The 20,291-nt window shown below is 44.4% G+C and overlaps 4 protein-coding genes across 7 annotated transcripts in view; all 4 read right to left on the reverse strand.

Moving 5' to 3' along the window:
• Positions 1 to 5,423, reverse strand: part of grik1b (glutamate receptor, ionotropic, kainate 1b) — a gene marked incomplete at both ends in the record, with an annotated part of 39,728 nt that extends 34,305 nt beyond the window's left edge. For all 4 annotated transcript variants that reach the window (XM_080844609.1, XM_080844612.1, XM_080844610.1 and 1 more), the window contains one exon: positions 5,339 to 5,423. In XM_080844609.1, the coding sequence (XP_080700735.1) occupies positions 5,339 to 5,423 (85 nt within the window). The remainder of the gene's footprint in view (positions 1 to 5,338) is intronic.
• Positions 5,424 to 8,187: 2,764 nt separating this feature from the next.
• Positions 8,188 to 9,252, reverse strand: cldn8.3 (claudin 8.3; the record flags this gene model as incomplete). Its single annotated transcript, XM_080844949.1, has 1 exon — positions 8,188 to 9,252. The coding sequence occupies one exon, from the start codon at positions 9,250 to 9,252 to the stop codon at positions 8,188 to 8,190; it is 1,065 nt and encodes a 354-aa protein (XP_080701075.1).
• Positions 9,253 to 11,843: 2,591 nt separating this feature from the next.
• Positions 11,844 to 12,785, reverse strand: cldn8.1 (claudin 8.1; the record flags this gene model as incomplete). Its single annotated transcript, XM_080845401.1, has 1 exon — positions 11,844 to 12,785. The coding sequence occupies one exon, from the start codon at positions 12,783 to 12,785 to the stop codon at positions 11,844 to 11,846; it is 942 nt and encodes a 313-aa protein (XP_080701527.1).
• Positions 12,786 to 15,852: 3,067 nt separating this feature from the next.
• Positions 15,853 to 16,767, reverse strand: cldn8.2 (claudin 8.2; the record flags this gene model as incomplete). Its single annotated transcript, XM_080844950.1, has 1 exon — positions 15,853 to 16,767. One exon carries the CDS (start codon positions 16,765 to 16,767, stop codon positions 15,853 to 15,855), a length of 915 nt encoding a protein of 304 aa, XP_080701076.1.
• Positions 16,768 to 20,291: the final 3,524 nt, after the last annotated feature.

A 20,291-nucleotide genomic window follows, 5' to 3' on the forward strand; every position in this document is an offset into this window, starting at 1 on the left:
AAAAATCAAACAATTTGAGGGGCAGACAAGCTTAAATGTTATGGAGGTGGGAGAGAAAAACTCGCAAGTAGGACAAGGAAGCCTAATATCACTGTGAGACAGAGTGTAGCCAACTTGATACAAGCAAAGTAGTCAAAGCAGAAAGGAAACACATAACTAATCAATACACAAAACTAAATCAGCTCAGCGACAGGCCAGACAGCCCTATGCAACAACTTTTGACAAATTCTGAGAAATGCCAGTAACAACTAGAGCAGTGGTTCTTAACCTTATTGGAGGTACTGAACCCTGCAAGCTTCATCAGTGCATTCACTGAACCCTTCGTAATTTGAAAAATAAAATATGATTTCTTCAAACGTAGGTATGTATAAAAAACGGCCCGACATTGCTAGTGTGAACCTGGCTATACTGTGTGTGTCTTGACCCCTGCCGAACCCCTGAGAGTGACTCAACGAACCCCTGGGGTTCGATCGAACCCAGGTTAAGAACCACTGAACTAGAGGTATTAGTAGTGTACAAATAAATTAATAGCCATTAGAATTTTCCACCTTTTGCAGCATTTCGAGTCCCCATCAGCACCAGAGGGTGACACGGGAGTGACTCCTGACACGTGACTGAACTCCAGTCCAATCCCATTCCTGTGATGTGTTTTTATAGGGAGGTGGGTGGTTGGGCAATGCAATGATTTAGATTTTATGTTCTCCAGTGTGCAAAATACCCAGTGGCAATTGGGGGACCCCCTCTACCCAGTGCTCCAGTCTTATGCTGAAGGCTTAGACAGACTGCACCGGTATACACTTTCCACATATGTGTGTGTGTGTGTGTGTGTGTGTGTGCGTGTGTGTGTGTGTGTGTGTGTGTGTGTGTGTGTGTGTGTGTGTGTGTGTGTGTGTGTGTGTGTGTGTGTGTGCGTGTGCGTGTGTGTGCGTGGTGGGGAGAGTGTGTGGGATGGAGAGAGCTGGACCTGAGTGATTTTCTGTTTGGTGGGAGAGGGTAAACAACTACGTCATCAAAACCCGCGTCATCAAACCCGCCTCACCTGTGGAGCATTAGCCAGAAGGTACACTGCTGTGCAGTGAGTGAACCTCATTCCCTGTTAAGAGATGTGCTAGCCTTACTACCATGTCCACCATCCATGTTTTCAAAACCACTTTGTATCAGTGAAATTATACAGACACACACAACACATGACGGAAGGTTATTGGCTATGTGTGATGTTGCAGTGATTATTCGGGAAATACATAAGTAAAAACGACAACACAGTATAGCTAACCATGAAGCAGTTTTCATCGATCTTCATGGCACATATTAATAGTAACCTGAACCATTTGGACTCAGGTCCAACCAGAGTGCTCCCACTAAATAAAGCGGTGAAAGATCGTACTCGAGACCCGATTGCTATGTGACAAGCACATTGATCCGGCAACTCAATACAGCATTAGCATGTCAATGGACAAAAATAAGCCACTGCTCTCAGACCTGTTAAGTCTAACCAAATCAAATGGTGGAATAAAGCCCTGCTGAAAGGCTTTCTTCAGACGATGTGCTATCTTATAACCTTTCCTCCTTTATGCATAAATGTTAGGTAAGTGCAGACAAACACAACACAGATCTGGAAACATAAGTGTTTGTTTAGGGTTTTCACATTGATGGAATTTTATTACATATCATTGTTGTTGTTGTTGTTGTTGTGGTTGCTGCTGTTTTTTTATTGACACTGGGCAAAGATTATGCAATGTGCTTCAATTATCCTTGAATATTAATTGATTGCCCTTCATAATATTGTATTCAGTGTAAGTCAGAATGTAGACAATTATCTTACTATCAATTGAACGCCTTCCTGTGTGAGTGTGTGTGTGTGTGTGTGTGTGTGCGAGTTTGTGTGTGTGTGTGTATGTGTTACACATGAAATGCCACCCCTCTGCAGGAGTGGACTGTGAATCTGGGAGTTTATCTCAGTTGGCCTGTGTCGGGGCCAGAGCAATGGAATATCTTTACAGCCCGAGAACACAATGACGTAGTTGTTTACCCTCTCCCACCAAACAGAAAATCACTCAGGTCCAGCTCTCTCCATCCCACACACTCTCCCCACCACGCACACACACGCACACGCACACACACACACACACACACACACACACACACACACACACACACACACACACACACACAAAGACGCACACACACACACGCACACACACACACACACACACACACACACACACACACGCACACACACACACACAAAGACGCACACACACACACGCACACACACACACACACACACACACACACACACACGCACACACACACACACACACACACACACACACACACACACACACACACACACACAGACGCACACGCACACACACGCACGCACACACACACACACACACACACACACACACACACACACACACACGCACACACACACACACACACACACACACACACACACACACACACACATAGACACAGACACACACACACACACAGCAGTGGCAGCAGCACTCTGATATGGCACCTGGCCAGTGGGGTGAATGAACGAGGGGGTTTAAACGAGTCCGCTCGGCCCGTTTGATGTGGAACACTGAGCGCTCTCTGTGCCACCCGTGCCGCCTTATCGCCACCATTCTCACCAGCTCGGGCTCCCAGCACATCACTACATCACGCTTGATGATTTCATTGAATGTGCACTTGCAGTTTGGCAATTTTGTCAGAATCGTGTATCAAAGACGACATACTGGTGAGGCAGCATCCAATTTAAACACTCGTAGGGACCTGGGCGAGTACTCAGAGGTGCCCCACCAATCATCATTGGTGTTGTTCTATTCAAGGTCTCATAAGAAGCAGCATACGCGAATGTGATAAGCCTACCTCTTTCCCAAAGTTATTTTTTTCACTCTTCCTTTCTTTGCCCATGTTCAGGGCAAAAAGAGACTTGCCCTATAAAGAAGATTACTGCTGGTTGCCGAAAGGGCTTGGTGTGGGGGAGGATTTACCACTCTTACCAGGCTGAGTGAGCGGGGACAGATTCTAGTCACAATCTGATGCTGGTGGGCCTTGGCCAAGAGAAACTTGGAGATGTTAATTGCTGCACGCACCATATGGGCCAGATTAGAGGCTTGCAGGGAGGGTCATGAGGAGAATGACAAAGATTAGGTGGCCTCTGTGACAAAAAGAGATGATTTAGAAAAGATTAGCAGCACAAATGACAGATTGGGGTGCGTTCGTTGGATGTAAAGCAATGAGGGGAGATAAATCAACGTGGACAGTTCAGAGGTCAAGTTATATAATGTGGCGGCTTGTGTCTTCGAGTCCTATGTCTGACCTATATGGAAGACGTTGATGATTTCCGAGAAAATCGTACTTGCTCTGTCTGTTTCACTGTAACTGCAGATTTAAATGATCCACTCATGCCCAGAGACCTAGTAACCTCATAACCATAACATTCTACAGGTATCGCCACAATGAATATTCTTTGAAAATATCTTCCCATACATCTCATGCTTGATATGTAGGAAGCATGTTTCATCAACCTCCTTCCTTATCCATGAGCGCTGCCTTCAACCAGGGAACAAAAATCCTGAGGCACTATTTAAAATATGACCTAAGACTGATGCAAACAAGTTCTATAAAATAGCTGATGGTTGCATTCGCACATGTGTAATGATGGCTCGGAGGGATGTTATGTGGCAAATCCAATCTGCAACACCGACCTGAAGTTGCAGCTTCCTTTATTCAACAAGATCTAATGACCCACTGAAACGGACACGCACAGCCATGTAATGGCCAATTGATTTTGTCCTTTTGTAGGGTGTACCATCAGATCTTCAGATATATGGACTGCAATTTGAGTCTCCAGTCCTATCGAGCAACCACCACAGCAATCAGCGATCAGGACCAACAAATTGATTTACAGTTGCCCCCACAACCAATACTGCTCCAGGAGGCGCCTTAAACTGACCAAATCAGATAACCTGCCTCTTCCTCTGATATATGGCGAGTGATACAAATGTTGAGCCATCTTGAAATTGATATGATTGTGATTTAAATTAAATGTCTACAGAGTGTTGTAACAGCAAATATAAACATCACATGTATAATATTAGTAGACAGATGTTGATAGGAGTTATTCCTTAATGAGCAGAGGGCATATTTCAGTCTGCCATGAGTATTTGTCCAGTTAAGTTATTTACTACAGTCTGGGTTTGCTAATGGAGTAAAAGAGCCTGAGATGAAAGCCCAACTTCTCCACTCAGTGGTGATAATTGCTTACATGCACACCTTTGACTAGTCTTCAGAGAGCTGTCTCAAACCTCAGGAAACAAACGATGAAAAAAACAACAACAGCATTGCTTCTCTGAAATGGTCCTCATCAAAGAAACCTCATGAAGGTTGGAAGTTCTAGTTTGAGAAGTGAAGTGCCATTCTCAGAACTGACTTCAGCACAAGTTTCATTTGACCTCACTCCTGTTCTTTTTTTGCTTTTCTATGAGTCATGTAAAGGTGATGTATTGCCCCCAAAGTTCAGATTTAATTGGCGGGTATTCAATGTGCTCAGCTCCACCTTGACCTTAACTCACAGTAGCAGGTACATGAATGTTTTAAAATAGCCATGACCAATTAGTAACCTGAAAATGGTACACAAGGCACTTATCCCTGTATGATTTCTGTGGTAGTTAGTTGTAAAGGTCACAAGCTATCCATTTACTGTGCCCAAAGGTAGTCTCCAGTCTCAGTTACTACACTTGCCATATTTGATTAAACTGGTGATTAACAGCCATAGAAGTCAACAACAAAAATCTTGTATATCAAGCACTTACATGAGTGAACTTGAACTAGTGGTTACTGTCAATGCTTCAAAGCTGGCAGATGTCTTTGGGATGGAGGAGAGTCGATTCAAATCTACATAACCCACACTTAGTTTGAACTGGTATTTCAAGGACTGCATTTGACCTCTTTCTCACATTGCATGGTTCATGTCTCATAGTACTTGTACTTGATAAAGCCTGGATTTGTTAGGTTTTGTATATCCCATATAAAATAATGGAGGAACAAGCATTTCATTCAGACCTGGTAGTGAGCATGACAAACCCCGTGCTGGCTACATGTTGACTTGTAGAAATGAAATAATGGTGAAAATATAGTGAATGTGCGATATTTGTCATCATCAGCACGGTCAACTTCAAGATAGACAAGCGTTATGTCTACTAGTTACGTCTTCTCTATCCATTTTTCACTAATTGTTCCGACAGTTCCACAGCAATTTCTAAAAGAGCTTTAAAACTAGAATAGACACAATTCCGTGCAAATCATGCTATAGACCACTTACCGATTCTAAGGACTTGCTGTGAACTCAGACCAAACTCTGCCACCAAGTACAGCAGCGAAAATAACAGTCCCATCCTTTTCGCCATGGTACACGCTGAAGAATCGACTTTAACATTGATTCTTATAGTTTTAATTCATTCTGGCAATTTTACGAATCCTGTATTCATCATGGACGAACAATTGGCATCGAACCGGTATCTTCTCCATTTTCATTCCGGTGACAATGATGCTCCTTAAGATGTTAGTAAATGACCAAATCACACAGGACATCCTTGTGACATCCTAACACACCAAACACTTAAAGAAGTCGACTGTCTTCATCTCAAGCTGTCCCATTCGTACATCCGTTACACATTCCTCCGGGGCAGACTCGAACTAAACACAAAGTCAGATCGGTGAACCTCGGTCAGACGAGCGCGTCCCTCTCCGTGCGCGTACTCAAATGAGGGCACGGGCAAGCCTCTGATCCGCAAACATGGATACGTTCGGAAGATTAACTTCAAATCTGGCAACAGTCGACCTCGACAACGTCTTTGCTTTGGTACACCGAGGAATGATTAAATCTTTGCTCCAGTCCTGATGGAAACGCAGATCTAATCCTCACAACGGTCGCTGACGCTCCCTGAAAGATTAAACTACCTCCCCAACAGTTTTATTTACCACTGTCTGATAGAGAGATAACCAATTACTTTTCTCTCTTGCACTTTAACCCACATTACAATAAGGCCACCCACATCAGGAATCCATTTTGTTGGGAGAAAAACTCATTAGAAGATGCAGCTGAAGACTTGATTGTCCAACTTTGATTCCGTGCTCCAGATGTTACTCCAAGGTCCATTCTCGTCTTGGGCACTTGTGTTCAAGCGGCTGAAAGGCAGGATAAGAATTGCTCCACAGCAGTACTGTTGCATATTTAAAATGGATTATAATATAATCCAGCTACTTTATGTGGACAAAGCTTTGATGCCCTCTGCTCTACCAACAAATCTCCCAGATTGATAAACAAAACAGGAATATCGTCTGTAAAGGTCCACATAACCTACGGCCATGGATACGTTGAAGCATTTAGTGACAATATAATATGTTGCAACGTTAGTGTATCATGGTGATGTGATCCAGGAAATGATTAATGTATCAGAAAGACTGGTTGTTTAATGGCTGACTGTAGATTTGCATGGTATTATGAGGATTACGATGATGAAGAGGCAGGACTATACTCTCCGGTAGTTAGTCATGGTACAGTCAAGTAAGGGAGAATATAAAAAGTAAATAGGCTTACATGCAGTGGCCGTTGACCCACTGACTCAACATAACATTTTTTTCCCAATGTTTGTTTGGGGGGGACAACTTTACTTTACAGGCCCCCTCCCCCCCGGGATCTCCGCCTATGCTGATCAAGCCATGTATTGTACTGTATATTAGATTGTGTACATAGTATATTAGATATACAATAGTGTATATTAGCATAATGGGCAACTGCAGGCAATTCATAGATGTTAACGGGTGCGTGACCTCCCTGCTTACATGTAAGTTTGTTGGAAGTTTGCACGTTTTAGTGAGCATCTCTCTCTCTCTCTCTCTCTCTCTCTCTCGCTCTCTCTCACACACACACACACACACACACACACACACAAACACACACACACACACACACACACACAAACACACACACACACACACACACACAGAAAGAAAGAGATAGATAACAAGGTCCTTATATACTTTATAATTATTGCATAGATCTGATAAGATTAGTATGATAATTTGGCAATTCCACTCTTGAGATCAGGCATTTCATACCAAGCAAGAAGTAACTTTATGATACAGGGCAGCAAAGACACCTCAGGAGTGTCCAAGACTCATGTAGTGGTACAGGGCCACACACATAACACTCTCTGTTTCCATCTTCTGGTGAAAACAAGTTGTTGCAGATCTATTCTGTTAAAACAAATACATATAAACACTACCAAGCAAACTTGTTTATAAAAATGTTACAAACCACACTTACATAACAGTTTAGGTTTTACTAACTAATCATGTCAAAATGGATGCTCAGTTGTCGGTATTTTCAACTCATTGTTGCAGTGTACTGACACACTTTTCTACTATGTACATTCATGTGAACATTTAGATAAACTTAAATTCCATGAAGATTTTTCTCACACAAATAGTTTTACAATGCCATTACGATTCACAGTGTTTTTACTGTCTGCCTTAACAGTAGTTCAAAGAGAGTCTGCATGTTTATGAAAACAAGCTGATCTTATCTGATGAAGTGCATGTTGATATTGTCAACACTGAGCTGATTGTGACTGATCCAGCTGGTAGTTATTTTAACTGAAATAATTTGACCTACCATCCCTCTGTGAGTGGCTTCATTAGTAAACGTGTTGTCAAAAGAACTTTACAAACTTAATTACATTCGCACAAGCATACATTTGCGAGCAAAACATTATTGTTTTATAAAATAATTGTTTATACTGACTGGTGATTGAATCCATGACACTAGCTTTGCTCGGACCATGGCATACCAGACACAGTTACCTATCATTTTTCAGTGTGAAGACAGTACAGTCCTAAGTACCACTACAATCTTGTAACCGATACACACTGATGCCATAAGCATAATCAGCATTGTCTCACATACCCACCTTCATAAATGTGCAATACGTTCACATATCTTATCATTACATTCATCAGGTGAGTTAACCTAAGGCCAGTTACAAGCCTGCCTGAGACTGCTTACATGTCACCTGTGTTTCTGTGCCAAGGAAAAATAACCCTGTAATCTGCTCTTCCTTTTTCAGCAACAGGTCAGTCATAGGCAACAGGATGTTCTTAATAAGGTCCTCAGATCCGCATCCCTGAGACGGTTGTGGAACTGGGGGATCCCACTCTGGAGTAGTTGTATCCTACGAAGACTGGATTTTGCGGAACGGGGTGGTAGCTAGTGGTGGAGTTGTGTGAAGCATAGGGTGTCGTGACTGTCGTCCCATGACTTGCTGTGTATGGCATCGACTGCTGGCTGTGGTAGAGAGATTCCCTCGGGGTCATCTGTCCAGCATTAAATGCATGCGGTGGGTGTGACACCATGATGTTTCCATTATACACCATTGGCACAGTGGGGATGAGTTGGTGGTTGTACTGGGCGGGGTGAGGGAGTGGGTAGCCTCCTTGAGGTGCAATAGCCACACTGTGAAAGGATGATGGTTGATGGGGGTTGTGGAAGCTGCTCTGATGCAACAGTGGTGGTTGAAGCCCTACGGAGCTTACGGTGCTGGACAGCGGGTGAAAGCGCGTGAGGGTGGGCTTGCCGGCGGGGTACACATCGAACGAGCCGTGCTCGGACAGGGCGTTCCAGCGGCACACGAACACCAGGCCCGAGGCAAACAGGAAGGCGCCGGTCACCCAGCCGACGTAGAGCGCATCGCCGAGCTCGTGGCGCTGCGCGTCGATCAGCAGCGGGTTGTAGAAGTCGCGGATGATGACGTGGCCCGTCCAGGACACGGGGATGAAGACGCAAACGGAGGCAAGCAGCTGCATGCCACCGGCCACCATCAGGAGGATACTTTTCAGGCGCGGTTGCCCCGCCAGGCAGGAGAGGCACCGCAGGCCCACCAGAGCCACCAGCAGGCCCACGCCGGACAGTGCCAGTGAGCAGCACATGAGCCCACGGGCGGCTTGGAGATCTGGGGGGAGGAAGAGCAGGGAGTCGTACGACTTGCACTGCATGCGGATGCTGGACTGACGGAAGCAGTTCATCCACAAGCCCTCCCAACGCGTTTCCATGACGATGATGTTCTCGCCGATGAAGGCCGTGACCTTCCACATAGGCATTCCGGTGACGGCCGCTGCCCCAATGAGGCCAACCACGCCTAGGCACAAGGCAATGAGCTCTGAGGGTCCTTGCACCATCTCTTTTGCTGTCACTCTGTATTTATGCCTATTTATCTCCTCTGCTTTGTTCTCTCTCTTTCCTTTTTTCCTCTTTCTCTTTCCTCTACTCAAGCATATCCTCTACTGTATTATATCCTCTCAAAGCTACTTATCGTCAAATAACTGAACCAAAAAAGTAGCAAGAGTGGCCCAGTACTTAGCTCCAGAGCAGCCCTCAGATGGATGTCTTGGAGCCGGTCCCAGAATAAGAGCATTAGTGCTGCACTGAAGCCCTGGCCGATCACTTCTCCGCACAGCTCTCAGGTGGAATGTGAAGTCATTTGTTCATGAGAAAGAGGGAAGCACTCGGTCTGTTATGGGAGAGCAGCCACGGGCGGTTGTGATTGGTCCAGAGGGATGGGGGTCAGCGGGGCCTCTGCTGATGGTGTGTTTACTGTTCCTCGGGTCATGCTGGCTCAGGCCTCTCGGCTCCCTACACCCACAACATCGTGTCTCTCGTAGTGATGCTTAATCACCGCGCCGGTATATTTTGTTCTCAAAAGTGCTAACCATATGCTGACAGTGCCAGGATTTCTGGCATATGTCTGATCATATATTTGTGTATATATAAGTATATACTATATGTATTTGATCCTTGACTGTGAAGGGAGTTTGCTATGAGGCTGTGAATGTAGTTTGTTTGCTTCACTCTATTCACTGGAGTGTTGTTGACCCTTTTCTGGCGACTGAGTATTTTGTGGAATATTGCCATCATTCAGACAAAAACCAAGTCATTAGAGTACATCATTACTCAGATGTTACACTCTCTGTCACCACTAGAGGGTGGTATAGTGCCTTACTAACAAAGCCATTTCTTCTTGATTGAATTGCTTAATTTATTTTTAGAGTGTTTGATTTAGGCTAATCATGATTATGTAGCATTGACTTTGGAGGACGTCCAATCTGATATAAAATGTAAACAAGATAAATGTTTTGAGAGTACAACTAAGTAGTTGTTAGTGAACACATTTGTGAGATGGGAAGCAAAATAAACCTTTTGTTTCATGTGGGAGGTGCAAAGGCAAAATGTGTTGTCATTATAATAGAATACATGTCAAATACATGACAAAATACTGTAAACAATTGCAACAGGAAAAGCAGCCTGATAAGTAAATTAATGTGTGAAACTTTATTTTCCATTCAGTTTTACATACAATAACCATTAATCTATAGAGCATTGAGTAAATACAAAACTTCCCCTTCTTTTTTTCCTCTATACAAATGATTGGGAGTGAGTGTTACACTGATGCCATGTTTTTTCAAGTCAAACAAGACACACTCTGTAGTGCCACTGTTTGTGATCCTTAAACAAATAGCCATGGAAATAGGAGCACCCAGTTCTCCTGTTTGAACCCTCACTTGTCACTAACTCTCTGTATGAGTTAATTACACTAATGTGATGTATGCGACCAGTTGTTTTTTCAGGCCTGTTTTCAGCCAGTATGCCATTTGTTTTTACCCAAAAGGTCAAAATATCCACTAACATAGTTTTGTCGCCAGTTTTAAGTGGTATGTCTGTCTGTGTGTGTGTGTGTGTGTGTGTGTGTTTGTGAGTGTGCGTGTGTGTGTGTGTGTGTGTGTGTGTGTGTGTGTGTGTGTGTGTGTGTGTGTGTTTGACATACACCAGGATGTTGCCCCAGGCTCTGTTGCTTTGGTCACATAATACTTTGTCTCTACAAGGAAGTACTATATAAATGTGTCCTGCTGCAGACAACTTCCCTTTTGAAGAGTTTTTAAGTATACATGGAATTGTATTCCAACATTATAAAACATAATATCGAGGCAATACAGCTGCAGTAAACATGTACCATTTTCATTCACTTTGTTGAACAACAACTGTCATGTGATCCACACTTGGCCACCACAGGTACTGGAGCCTTAGGGCATAGAGATCACTAGGACACTCCTGTAAACAAAACTGAAGACATAGAGAAGGAAAACAAAGGCTTGCCAACTCACCACATTCTCTCTACATATACAGTAGCTTTGCCAAAAAAACAATTCTGTTAAGTCACTAGTCTTTATTTTCTTTCTTTTAAGAAAAGTGTTTATTTGAACTCAAAAGTATGGAGTTTTCTGTATAGTCAATTCCCAAAAAATATCAAATACCATAAAATATCAGTTGCTTGTTTTGTATGTATTTTCTGGGGCCATCGGCATTCACAAACTTCTAACAATTAATGATCAACTTACCAAAACTCCTCCAAAACTTACCAAAACTCCTGTTAAATTTCCTCTTAGAATACTATGCCATCCAATATTTGTTAGTGTTTATAAAAAATAAACAGTGTAAGCAGAAAATGAGAAATATAATCTTTTCATCAAAAAAGAGTGCATTTTCAGTGTTGAAATGTAAAACTTAAAAGTAACAAAGTCCTTCAGCAGTATTCACAGTCATTATTTCTTCATTCAAGCTGAAATAAAGGACAAAGAAAAAGTCCATTCCAGACAAAATTCTTCATCATACTATGGTTCCAAGTTTCCAATTCTTCATCATGGACATATGGTTCCATTTTTCCAATTCTTCATCATAGTATGGCTCAATGATGTTTGTAACTGGTGGTGGACATCTACAGATAGGCAACTTTGCTGTGGATAGACGGATACCTGACAGGCTGCAGAGAAGGCTGCCTGGATGACTGGATAGACTGCTGAAAGGATGGCTGTCTGGAGTACTGCACGGGGAGCTGTTTGGGGTACTGCACAGAGGGCTGCCTGGAGAACTGCACGGGGGGCTGCCTTGAGTACTCAACAGAGGGCTGTCTGGAGAACTGCATGGGGGGTTGTCTGGAGTACTCCACAGAGGGCTGCTGGGACGGGTAGCTGTACATGGACTGTGGCCTTGGGACGAGTGCCGCGGGCTGCATTGGCAGCAGTGGCTGCGGTGTGTAGGTCGTAGGGGGCCCGCTCCAATGGTACCGGGGCTTTCGAGGGTCCTCGTCGTCGCGCGGCACGCTTGTACATAGAAACACGCAGCCGCCGGCAAACAGAAAGGCCCCCGCCACCCAGCCTATGTAGAGCGCCTCGCCGAGCTCGCGGCGCTGTGCGTCGAGCAGAAGCGGGTTGTAGAAGTCGCGGATGATGGCGTGACCCGTCCACGAGACGGGGATGATGCAGCATATGCCCGAGCAGATCACCAAAGAGCCAGCGACGATGAGCACCATGCGCTTGGCGCTGTCGTTGTCACGGATGCAGCCTGTACACTGCATGCCCATAATGCTGACAAGGAGGCCCACGCCGCCCAGCGCCACTGCACAGCACATGAGCCCGCGGGCCGCCTGGAGGTCGGGGGTCAGCGCCAGCAGCGAGTCGTACACCTTGCATTGCATGCGGATATCTGCCTGCCGGAAGCAGTTCATCCACAGGCCCTCGTAGCGCGACTCCATGACGATGATGTTTTCGCCAATGAAGGCTGTCACGCGCCACTGCGGCATGCCCGTGCTGGCCGCGCAGCCGAGGAGTCCGATGAGCGTCAGGCACAGCGCCCCGATCTCTAGCCCCCCATTGGCCATTCTCTCACTCCGTCTCTCCTCTCCTCCTTTTTAACTCACAGTATTCTAAGCAGTCTACGTTGGGAAAAGCCCACCAGCCCTGAGCTCTCTTGTGAGAACCAGAGACCTAATGTATACTCCAGGTCTTTGTTACTCTCCTCTCCAAGTCCCTGGATGTCCTCCTCTGGATTTTGGCGACAGGTGGTCCTTCCCCCTCTCTTCTCTGTCTGGCTCTGGGTTCTCGCTCCTTGGGCAGCCCCTGAGTGCTCGCTAACCTGTGTGTGTGTGTGTGGGGTGGCTAAGGGACTCCGTCAGCTGTGTCTGAGGCAGTGAGGCAGCAGCTTTCCCGTAGGAAGGTTTTGTATCCCAGTGGAACGTGTGCACCTGCTCCGGGAGCCTCCTCCTCCTCCTCTAGTTCAGGCCAGCAATGGGAAATGAGTGGAAGGGGAGGGATCTGTGGTCTGTTGCTATGATATCGAATCCCTCAGACCTCTCTCTCTCTCTCTCTCTCTCTCTCTCTCTCTCTCTCTCTGTCTCCTCTTTGTACACCAGTCCTGGGAGGCAAACTAAGCCACAGCCATTGTTTATTCACAAGTCTCCATTTTCTCTCACACACAACCTGTTCCCTTGGGAGATTCAGGGCCACTAAAATGGAAGATTTTTTAAAAGCAAAACAAGCCATCCTTAGCATTATTGATGTTTAGAAATATGTAACTTTAGGCAGTGTCATTTCTTCATCATATTTTGAGGTGCCACAAAGTAAATGTGTGAAGTGTCATAAAATAATGTGATGAAAGAATACATCATCATAGCATAACCATGTCATGAGCTAATAGCAGATGTCTTAAACAGTTGTGAGCTTTCATGACCAGTTATTTCTAATCATATAAAAGTATAGTGTCAAATTTATCAGTAACTGTGATGATAGTTCCCAGTATGGTTCATTCTATGAGAGCTTTTCTGCATACAAAATAGGGCGCTAATGCCTAATAATAGCAATATTGCACTGTTCTATCACTGCAAAACAAAATATGTCATGATGCCTAGTGCTTTCGTTTTGCATTAAAGGTGCTATATAAATAAAGTTTTATCATTATTATTATTAGTGACAGAACATAGCATGTCATGAATTACTTACCTTTGCATTAGTTATTTGCATTAATTCTAGGAATCAAGCCTAAGTGTAAGTATGGTACTAACTCCAAAGTACCAGGAAGCCCAATCATTCTGTGACCAAAAGTCCCACAAGAGAGAAGGTAAATAACATGAGAGACACCTGACATATTGTGTGTTTTGTGGTGTATTTTGTTCTGACATATTTAAATAAGTTACCATGACAGACCAGAATGGATGTGGGACTATTGAATAACAAAGGCACGGGCAAGTGTCCTTAGAGTTCTATAACTCAGCTCCTAACTTGCAATTAGTGAAAATAAGTATTAGCTTCCTTTTGAGTCTCTCCTTACTGCTACAGAGTGGGTTAACAGGACTGTAAAAAGTCATGTTCTTAACCATGGTGGTAGCTAGTCCTCTTTTCTCATGGTGTAACATTGTGTTGTTGCTTTTTTAATTAGCTTTATACTTTACTTAGATTTTTATATTTTATTTTTATTAACCATCTTTGTACCTTGTAAAAAAAATAGTTTCAAGTGCTTTGAAGGGCATCATTTATTCAGTTAGTTATTTGTATCTATTGTGACACAGCAATGAATGATTCTATGTTTGAAGATATTTTTTATACTTTACTTAGATTTTTTTTTTTTTTAACTTTTATTAACCATCTTTGTACTTTGTAAAAAAAATACTTTCAAGTGTTTTGAAGGGCATCATTTACTCAGTTAGTTATTGGTATCTATTGTGCCACAGCAATGAATGATTCTATGTTTGAAGATATTTTTTATACTTTACTTAGATTAAAAAAAAATAAAAAAAATAAACTTTTATTAACCATCTTTGTACTTTGCAAAAAAAATACTTTCAAGTGTGTTGAAGGGCATCATTTATTCAGTTAGTTATTGGTATCTATTGTGCCACAGCAATGAATGATTCTATGTTTGAAAATATTAGTTTTTTTCTGGTTCTATGGTAAACAGAGACATTCCTCTCTCTCCATAGTTGACACATTCCTGCACGTACTGTCTGTAAAATCAATAAGTGACGTATTCCCAGGGAGTCATTAGAAGCTTAACAAATTCATTTTTTTTGTTTCTGTTCATTTGAACTGGTCCGTAACATCATTCCGTTGCTTATGTGATTCCTTTCATTAAAGCTACATTACATCAAACAGATCGAAGATTTCTTGGAAGCCATTTTTTCATCTGTCCTGGTGTACTTCCTGAAGCAGGTGTGTCTACCAGCTAGGCTGGTTCTCATACCTTTTCAGTGACAATTCTAAACAGATTCTTTTCACTCAGACAGGATGACGACGAAAAGCCATGAACAGGTCCAACAGGTTCATCCTCCGCTCAGGTGAGGTGTTTAGCCTACAGTAAGCAACCTAAAGGTTACGCATCAATCAAGTCATCACACTGAAACTTTTTCAAATCTTTTCACTTTATGTTGATTTGGGATCCACATGGACCAGTGCCTAAAATACAATGTACAAAAATGCGAAAACAAAACAAATCTAAACTATATACATGCAAATTAGGTCAAAATTGCAATGCAGTGCCTCAAGTCTTTATGGTGAAGGAGGGGTAGTCAGCGTTAACACAGGCTTACTTCGACAGGCTGCAGTGGTTAACTCATCAACATAATATCACCAAACACAAGCACAAGTCACAACTAAGACATTGAAAGTCCTGTGCAAAGTTAATTTACCCCAACAAGGCCTCAATATGTGAAATCACAACAGGGAAACAACAAAGCAGAGAGTACGATATGAACGTATTACGCTGATTGGCTTACCGAGATACGTTAAATTGCTACACACAAAAACCAAAGGAAAACAGGGTCTAAGCCAAGTCCACTGCTTTAATGCCATTTCTCCCCTGTTCTCTCACTGCAGTCCGGCTTCACTGCAAGCTTTACTGGTCCCACACCCTGCCACAGTGACAATTCAACACAGTCACTGTCTGTCACCCTCTTCTCAGGTGTACTGCACTGGGTTGTATATCATAGATCCGGGCGGAGGAGCAGAGTAGGCAGGCTGGTAGCCAGGCTGGTAGCCAGGCTGGTAGTATCCGGGTGGGTACTGGGAGTAAGGCTGGTAGGTGTATGGCTGCTGGGCCCTGTAGATCACCTGGTCACGATTCTCCTCCTCACTTGTGCGGGGCGCGTGGCGGCACAGGAGGATCACCCCGGCCGTGAAGAGGAGCGCCGAGGTCACCCAGCCGATGTAGAGCGCCTCGCCGAGCTCGCGCCGCTGGGCGTCAATCAGCAGCGGGTTGTAGAAATCCTGGATGATGACGTGGCCGGTCCACGAGACGGGGATGATGGTGGTGACGCAGCCCATGAGGTACAGGCAGCCGCCACTCACTAGCACAATGTGCTTGGTGCGCGGCCGCGAGTCCACCAGCCGGGTGCAGCGCATGCCCACGGCCGACACGACGAAGGCGAAGCAGGTCAGCGCCACGGAGCTGCACATCAGGCCTCTGGCCGCCTGGAGGTCGGGCGGCAGAAAGAGCAGCGAGTCGTATACCTTGCATTGCATGCGGATGTTGGCCTGCCGGTAGCAGTTCATCCAGAGGCCCTCCCAGCGAGTCTCCATGACGATGATGTTCTCCTCGATGAAGGCCGTCACCTTCCACATGGGCAGGCCCGTGACGGCCGCCACGCCGATAAGGCCAATAAAGCCGATGACCAGCGACACCACGTCGCAGCAAATCGCATCGCCGCGTTCCTTCTTCTCCTTAGCCACCTGGTCGTCGTAGATGGTTTCGGCCACTGACTTTCCGGCTTTCTCGTCGTACGCACCAGTGTAGGCGCTGTCCCGGTACGACTTGCTGTATGTCCGGTCCATGTAGGATTTATCCACGTAGGACTGAGGGGCTGAGTAAGCCATGATGGCTTGTAGTTAGGGGACAGGAGACCAGCCAAGATGAATGAGGGTTCACCTCTGCCTTATTCTGGGTGCCTGTCTCTGTGGGCTGCTTGAAGAGAAATGAGCCCAGAGGATTAGGGCAAGGGTTTTTACACCCCAAGAAAATATGTTAATGATGCAATGCCATCCGACTGGTTTGGTTGCCTTCCACGCATCTCATAAACCAAAGACAGGGAAACTAGTGATACTGGCTCTCCCAAAACAAACAGAAGTTTGAAAAATATTGACCCAGTTGCATACAGGGACATGTATGGTTGTAAGGAAATGTAAAATAGTGGCAGTAAGTCATGAGATCATTGGGACCAATAAGCCCCAAACTCCAGCGGCCCATCAGTGAAACATCTGCCAAACATAATTATCTTACTTGTGGAGCAGCTGTGAACTCCTTTAAAAAAGTAATGTTTGAATTCAGCCATATTCTATTCTGCTTTCCACTCCTCTCTGTTCTAAAAAATGTAGATGTTTGTTTCATGTGTAGCAACTACTTATTGTCAACATTAACTTTCATTTTCAGCAACCATTAACTGAAGAACACTACATGGAACTTTAACTGTCCCTTTAGTATCGATCAGCTAAACTAATATTCATTAATTTCGGCCCATCAACACTCTTTTGTCCTATATCACTGCCTAATGCTCCATCCTATCTCCCTTCTCCTCCACACTCCATCAGATGCCATTGTGTGCCAGCACTCCCTCCCATCATAGCCTGGGTGAGAAAGACAGGCATGTTTATATCTGTCTCCAGTGTAAATTGATCCCAGGTCAGGTGCAGGTGATACCTGAGACACTGTAAGGGGGGGTGTAATCTTCTGCCATGACAGTCAGCACACACCTAATGTTTCCTCTCGAAAGAAAAAAAATCAGGCCTTATCAGATCTGTTTTGTACCATGTCATGTTGGCTGGCATTTTGTGGTAAGTTTGTGTGTGTGTGTGTGTGTGTGTGTGTGTGTGTGTGTGTGTGTGTGTGTGTGTGTGTGTGTGTGTGTGTGGAGGCACATCAGTGTAAGTCTCTGTGGGAGTGTTGAGGTGAGAGGTACATGTGGGGGGAAGGGCATGTCTTGTCTGTCTGCTTTGCATGCCAGAGACAGAAACAAAAAACATTTCAGTTCTTTTCACAGTATTTGTATTATAAAGGACTGCACAGTGAAAAAGATTTTGATGAAACCTAATGAAAGAGAAACAAAACTAAAGCCAACCTTATGAACTACAAGTACATTCAGTGTCAGACAAACGGTAGTCCTAAACTACTCAAATGTCCTCTTACCGTCTCAACATCAAGATATTGCAGCCAATACACACAGTCATTCGCAACATTTGATACAAAATGACAGTGCCTTTAATTGATAAAAAAAATTATCTTAACTATGCATAACACATTTCAATGTACAGTAACACTTCTCTCTATTTAATAGAGGAAAAGGGTGATCAGTCAACTTTGCTGATATTCCTTAAATGGAGGAAGTTTATTATGTCTGACAGTAATAAACATCTGTCATTAAACCAAGCATAAAGAGAGCTTTATTTAAAGTGCTTTTATTAAAAAGGTTTGCACATGATAGGGAAAACATAGTAGAATAAATCATCATTTGTGAAAATAAGACAAATACCAGTGTACAAAAATGTATGTTAGAACTTTAAGAACAAGTTTAAAATTTAGTTTCTTCTGCAATTCTGTCTCTCCTACTTGTTCAAACATTACGGCTCTCAGTAACGGCTGGACGCTCGCCCTTCAGATTCCCTCAGGTTCCCCCACATCACCCTCATGCTCCGATGCTGAGGTGTAGACATACACGGCCTCCTCCTTCCTGCTGTGGGGGTCTGTGAAGATGTGTAGCCGTGACAGGCAAGTCTGGCAGAGATGCAGGTCCACAAGAAGGTTTCGGGCAAAAGGTTGAGGGTTGTTTTTATTTCTCCCAAGCCAAAATCCGTCCAGATATTTACAGTGAGACTAAACTACTGTCACAAATGCCAATAAACAAACAATGACACGAGGGTCAACAGAAAAGAGAAAATAAGCTGACAAAAGCTAACGCAACAAAAGTTAACTCAAGCTAACTTTGTACTACAAGGTTACTCACTTAACTGAGTTCTGAGGCTCTCACTTACAATAGTGTGCACGCATGGCAGGCCTTTCAATAAGGTGACTCACTGTACTGAGTTCTGAGGCTCTCACTTACAATAGTGTGCACGCATGGCAGGCCTTTCTTTTCTCTAAGACTGAAAACACAGCACATTTTAAAGACGCATCAATTTCCCCCAAGTAATTGGAACAAACCAATAATACAAAAACTAGGGGTTAACAATACAGAAAATGCTTTTACAGCCAAAGTAAAGACATTAACTGAAAAGAAAAGAAATGTTCCTAATACAGGAAATAACAAACATCCCACTCGTACAATCATATTAAAACCAAACGCTTAATGAGCGAATATTACCTGGATTGGACCATACCATTGTCAGCTCACGCACGAGCGCAGTGCGCGAACGCGCCCCAGTCGGCAACAACAGTATATCAGGCTTGGCAGTGGAGGTGCGCGCCCCTTTAACACTGCAGCCAGAGATGCCAGGAGAAAACGGTAAACATTTGAGACTACTTTACTTTACTTTACTACTTTACTCAATAAACCTTTGTGGATCTGAAAGTCAGTCTGCTTGTTGTTCTTGGACTCTGTTGTATTTTAAAACATGTAGCATTTCGCTAGGTGGTCAAACGGCATTGCAAACAACCCATTGTCAACAACGTTGCGAGGTTGGTGCGTGCACTCACCCTCTCGCAGGGAAACTACTTACAAGTTTAAAAGCAGGTGTTTGAAAGCAGTCCAAGGTCTTGGTAAATAAACATGGTTAAAAGTAAAGGTTAAAAGTAGTCCATTTAACGCTCTCAGTTCCAATCTTAGAAATGTAATCATGTGACTCAGTCACGTGATGTGGAGACGCCAAGTCACAGCATCACAGGGTCGTACGTATCCGTACAGCATCAGCACCCCGGCGACCAACAGCATCCCCGCTGATGCCCAGCCCTGCCACAGCTCTCTCTCTTCTGCGACTCCAGCACCAGTGGGTCATGGAAGTCCCCGGATGACGATGTGAGCGGTCCAGCTGACACAAGCCTGGTCACACAGGACAGCAGGTACAGGCAGCCGCCCACCACCAACGTCACGTTAATGCCCCAGCGGTCTTCGTGGCAGCAGTTGGTGCCATGCAGGGTGAAGGCCAAGACCAGGCGGGCGGTGCAGATGAGGACTAAGGCGAAGCACATGATGCTGCGTGCCGCCTGGATGTCAGGCTTGAGGATAAGTGAGTGGTAGACCTTGCACTGCATCTGGATGTCTGCATGCCAGTAGCCACCATCCACAGACCCTCCCACATGTTGGAGCCGAAGAAGGCAGTGACCCGCCACATGGTCAGGCCCGTGCTGGTCGCCACACCGATCAGGCCGAGGATGCCAAACACCATGGCCAGTATCTCCAGTTTGCCCCTCA

Source organism: Sprattus sprattus (genome assembly GCF_963457725.1).
Source record: "Sprattus sprattus genome assembly, chromosome: 9".
NCBI classification, from domain to species: domain Eukaryota; kingdom Metazoa; phylum Chordata; class Actinopteri; order Clupeiformes; family Clupeidae; genus Sprattus; species Sprattus sprattus.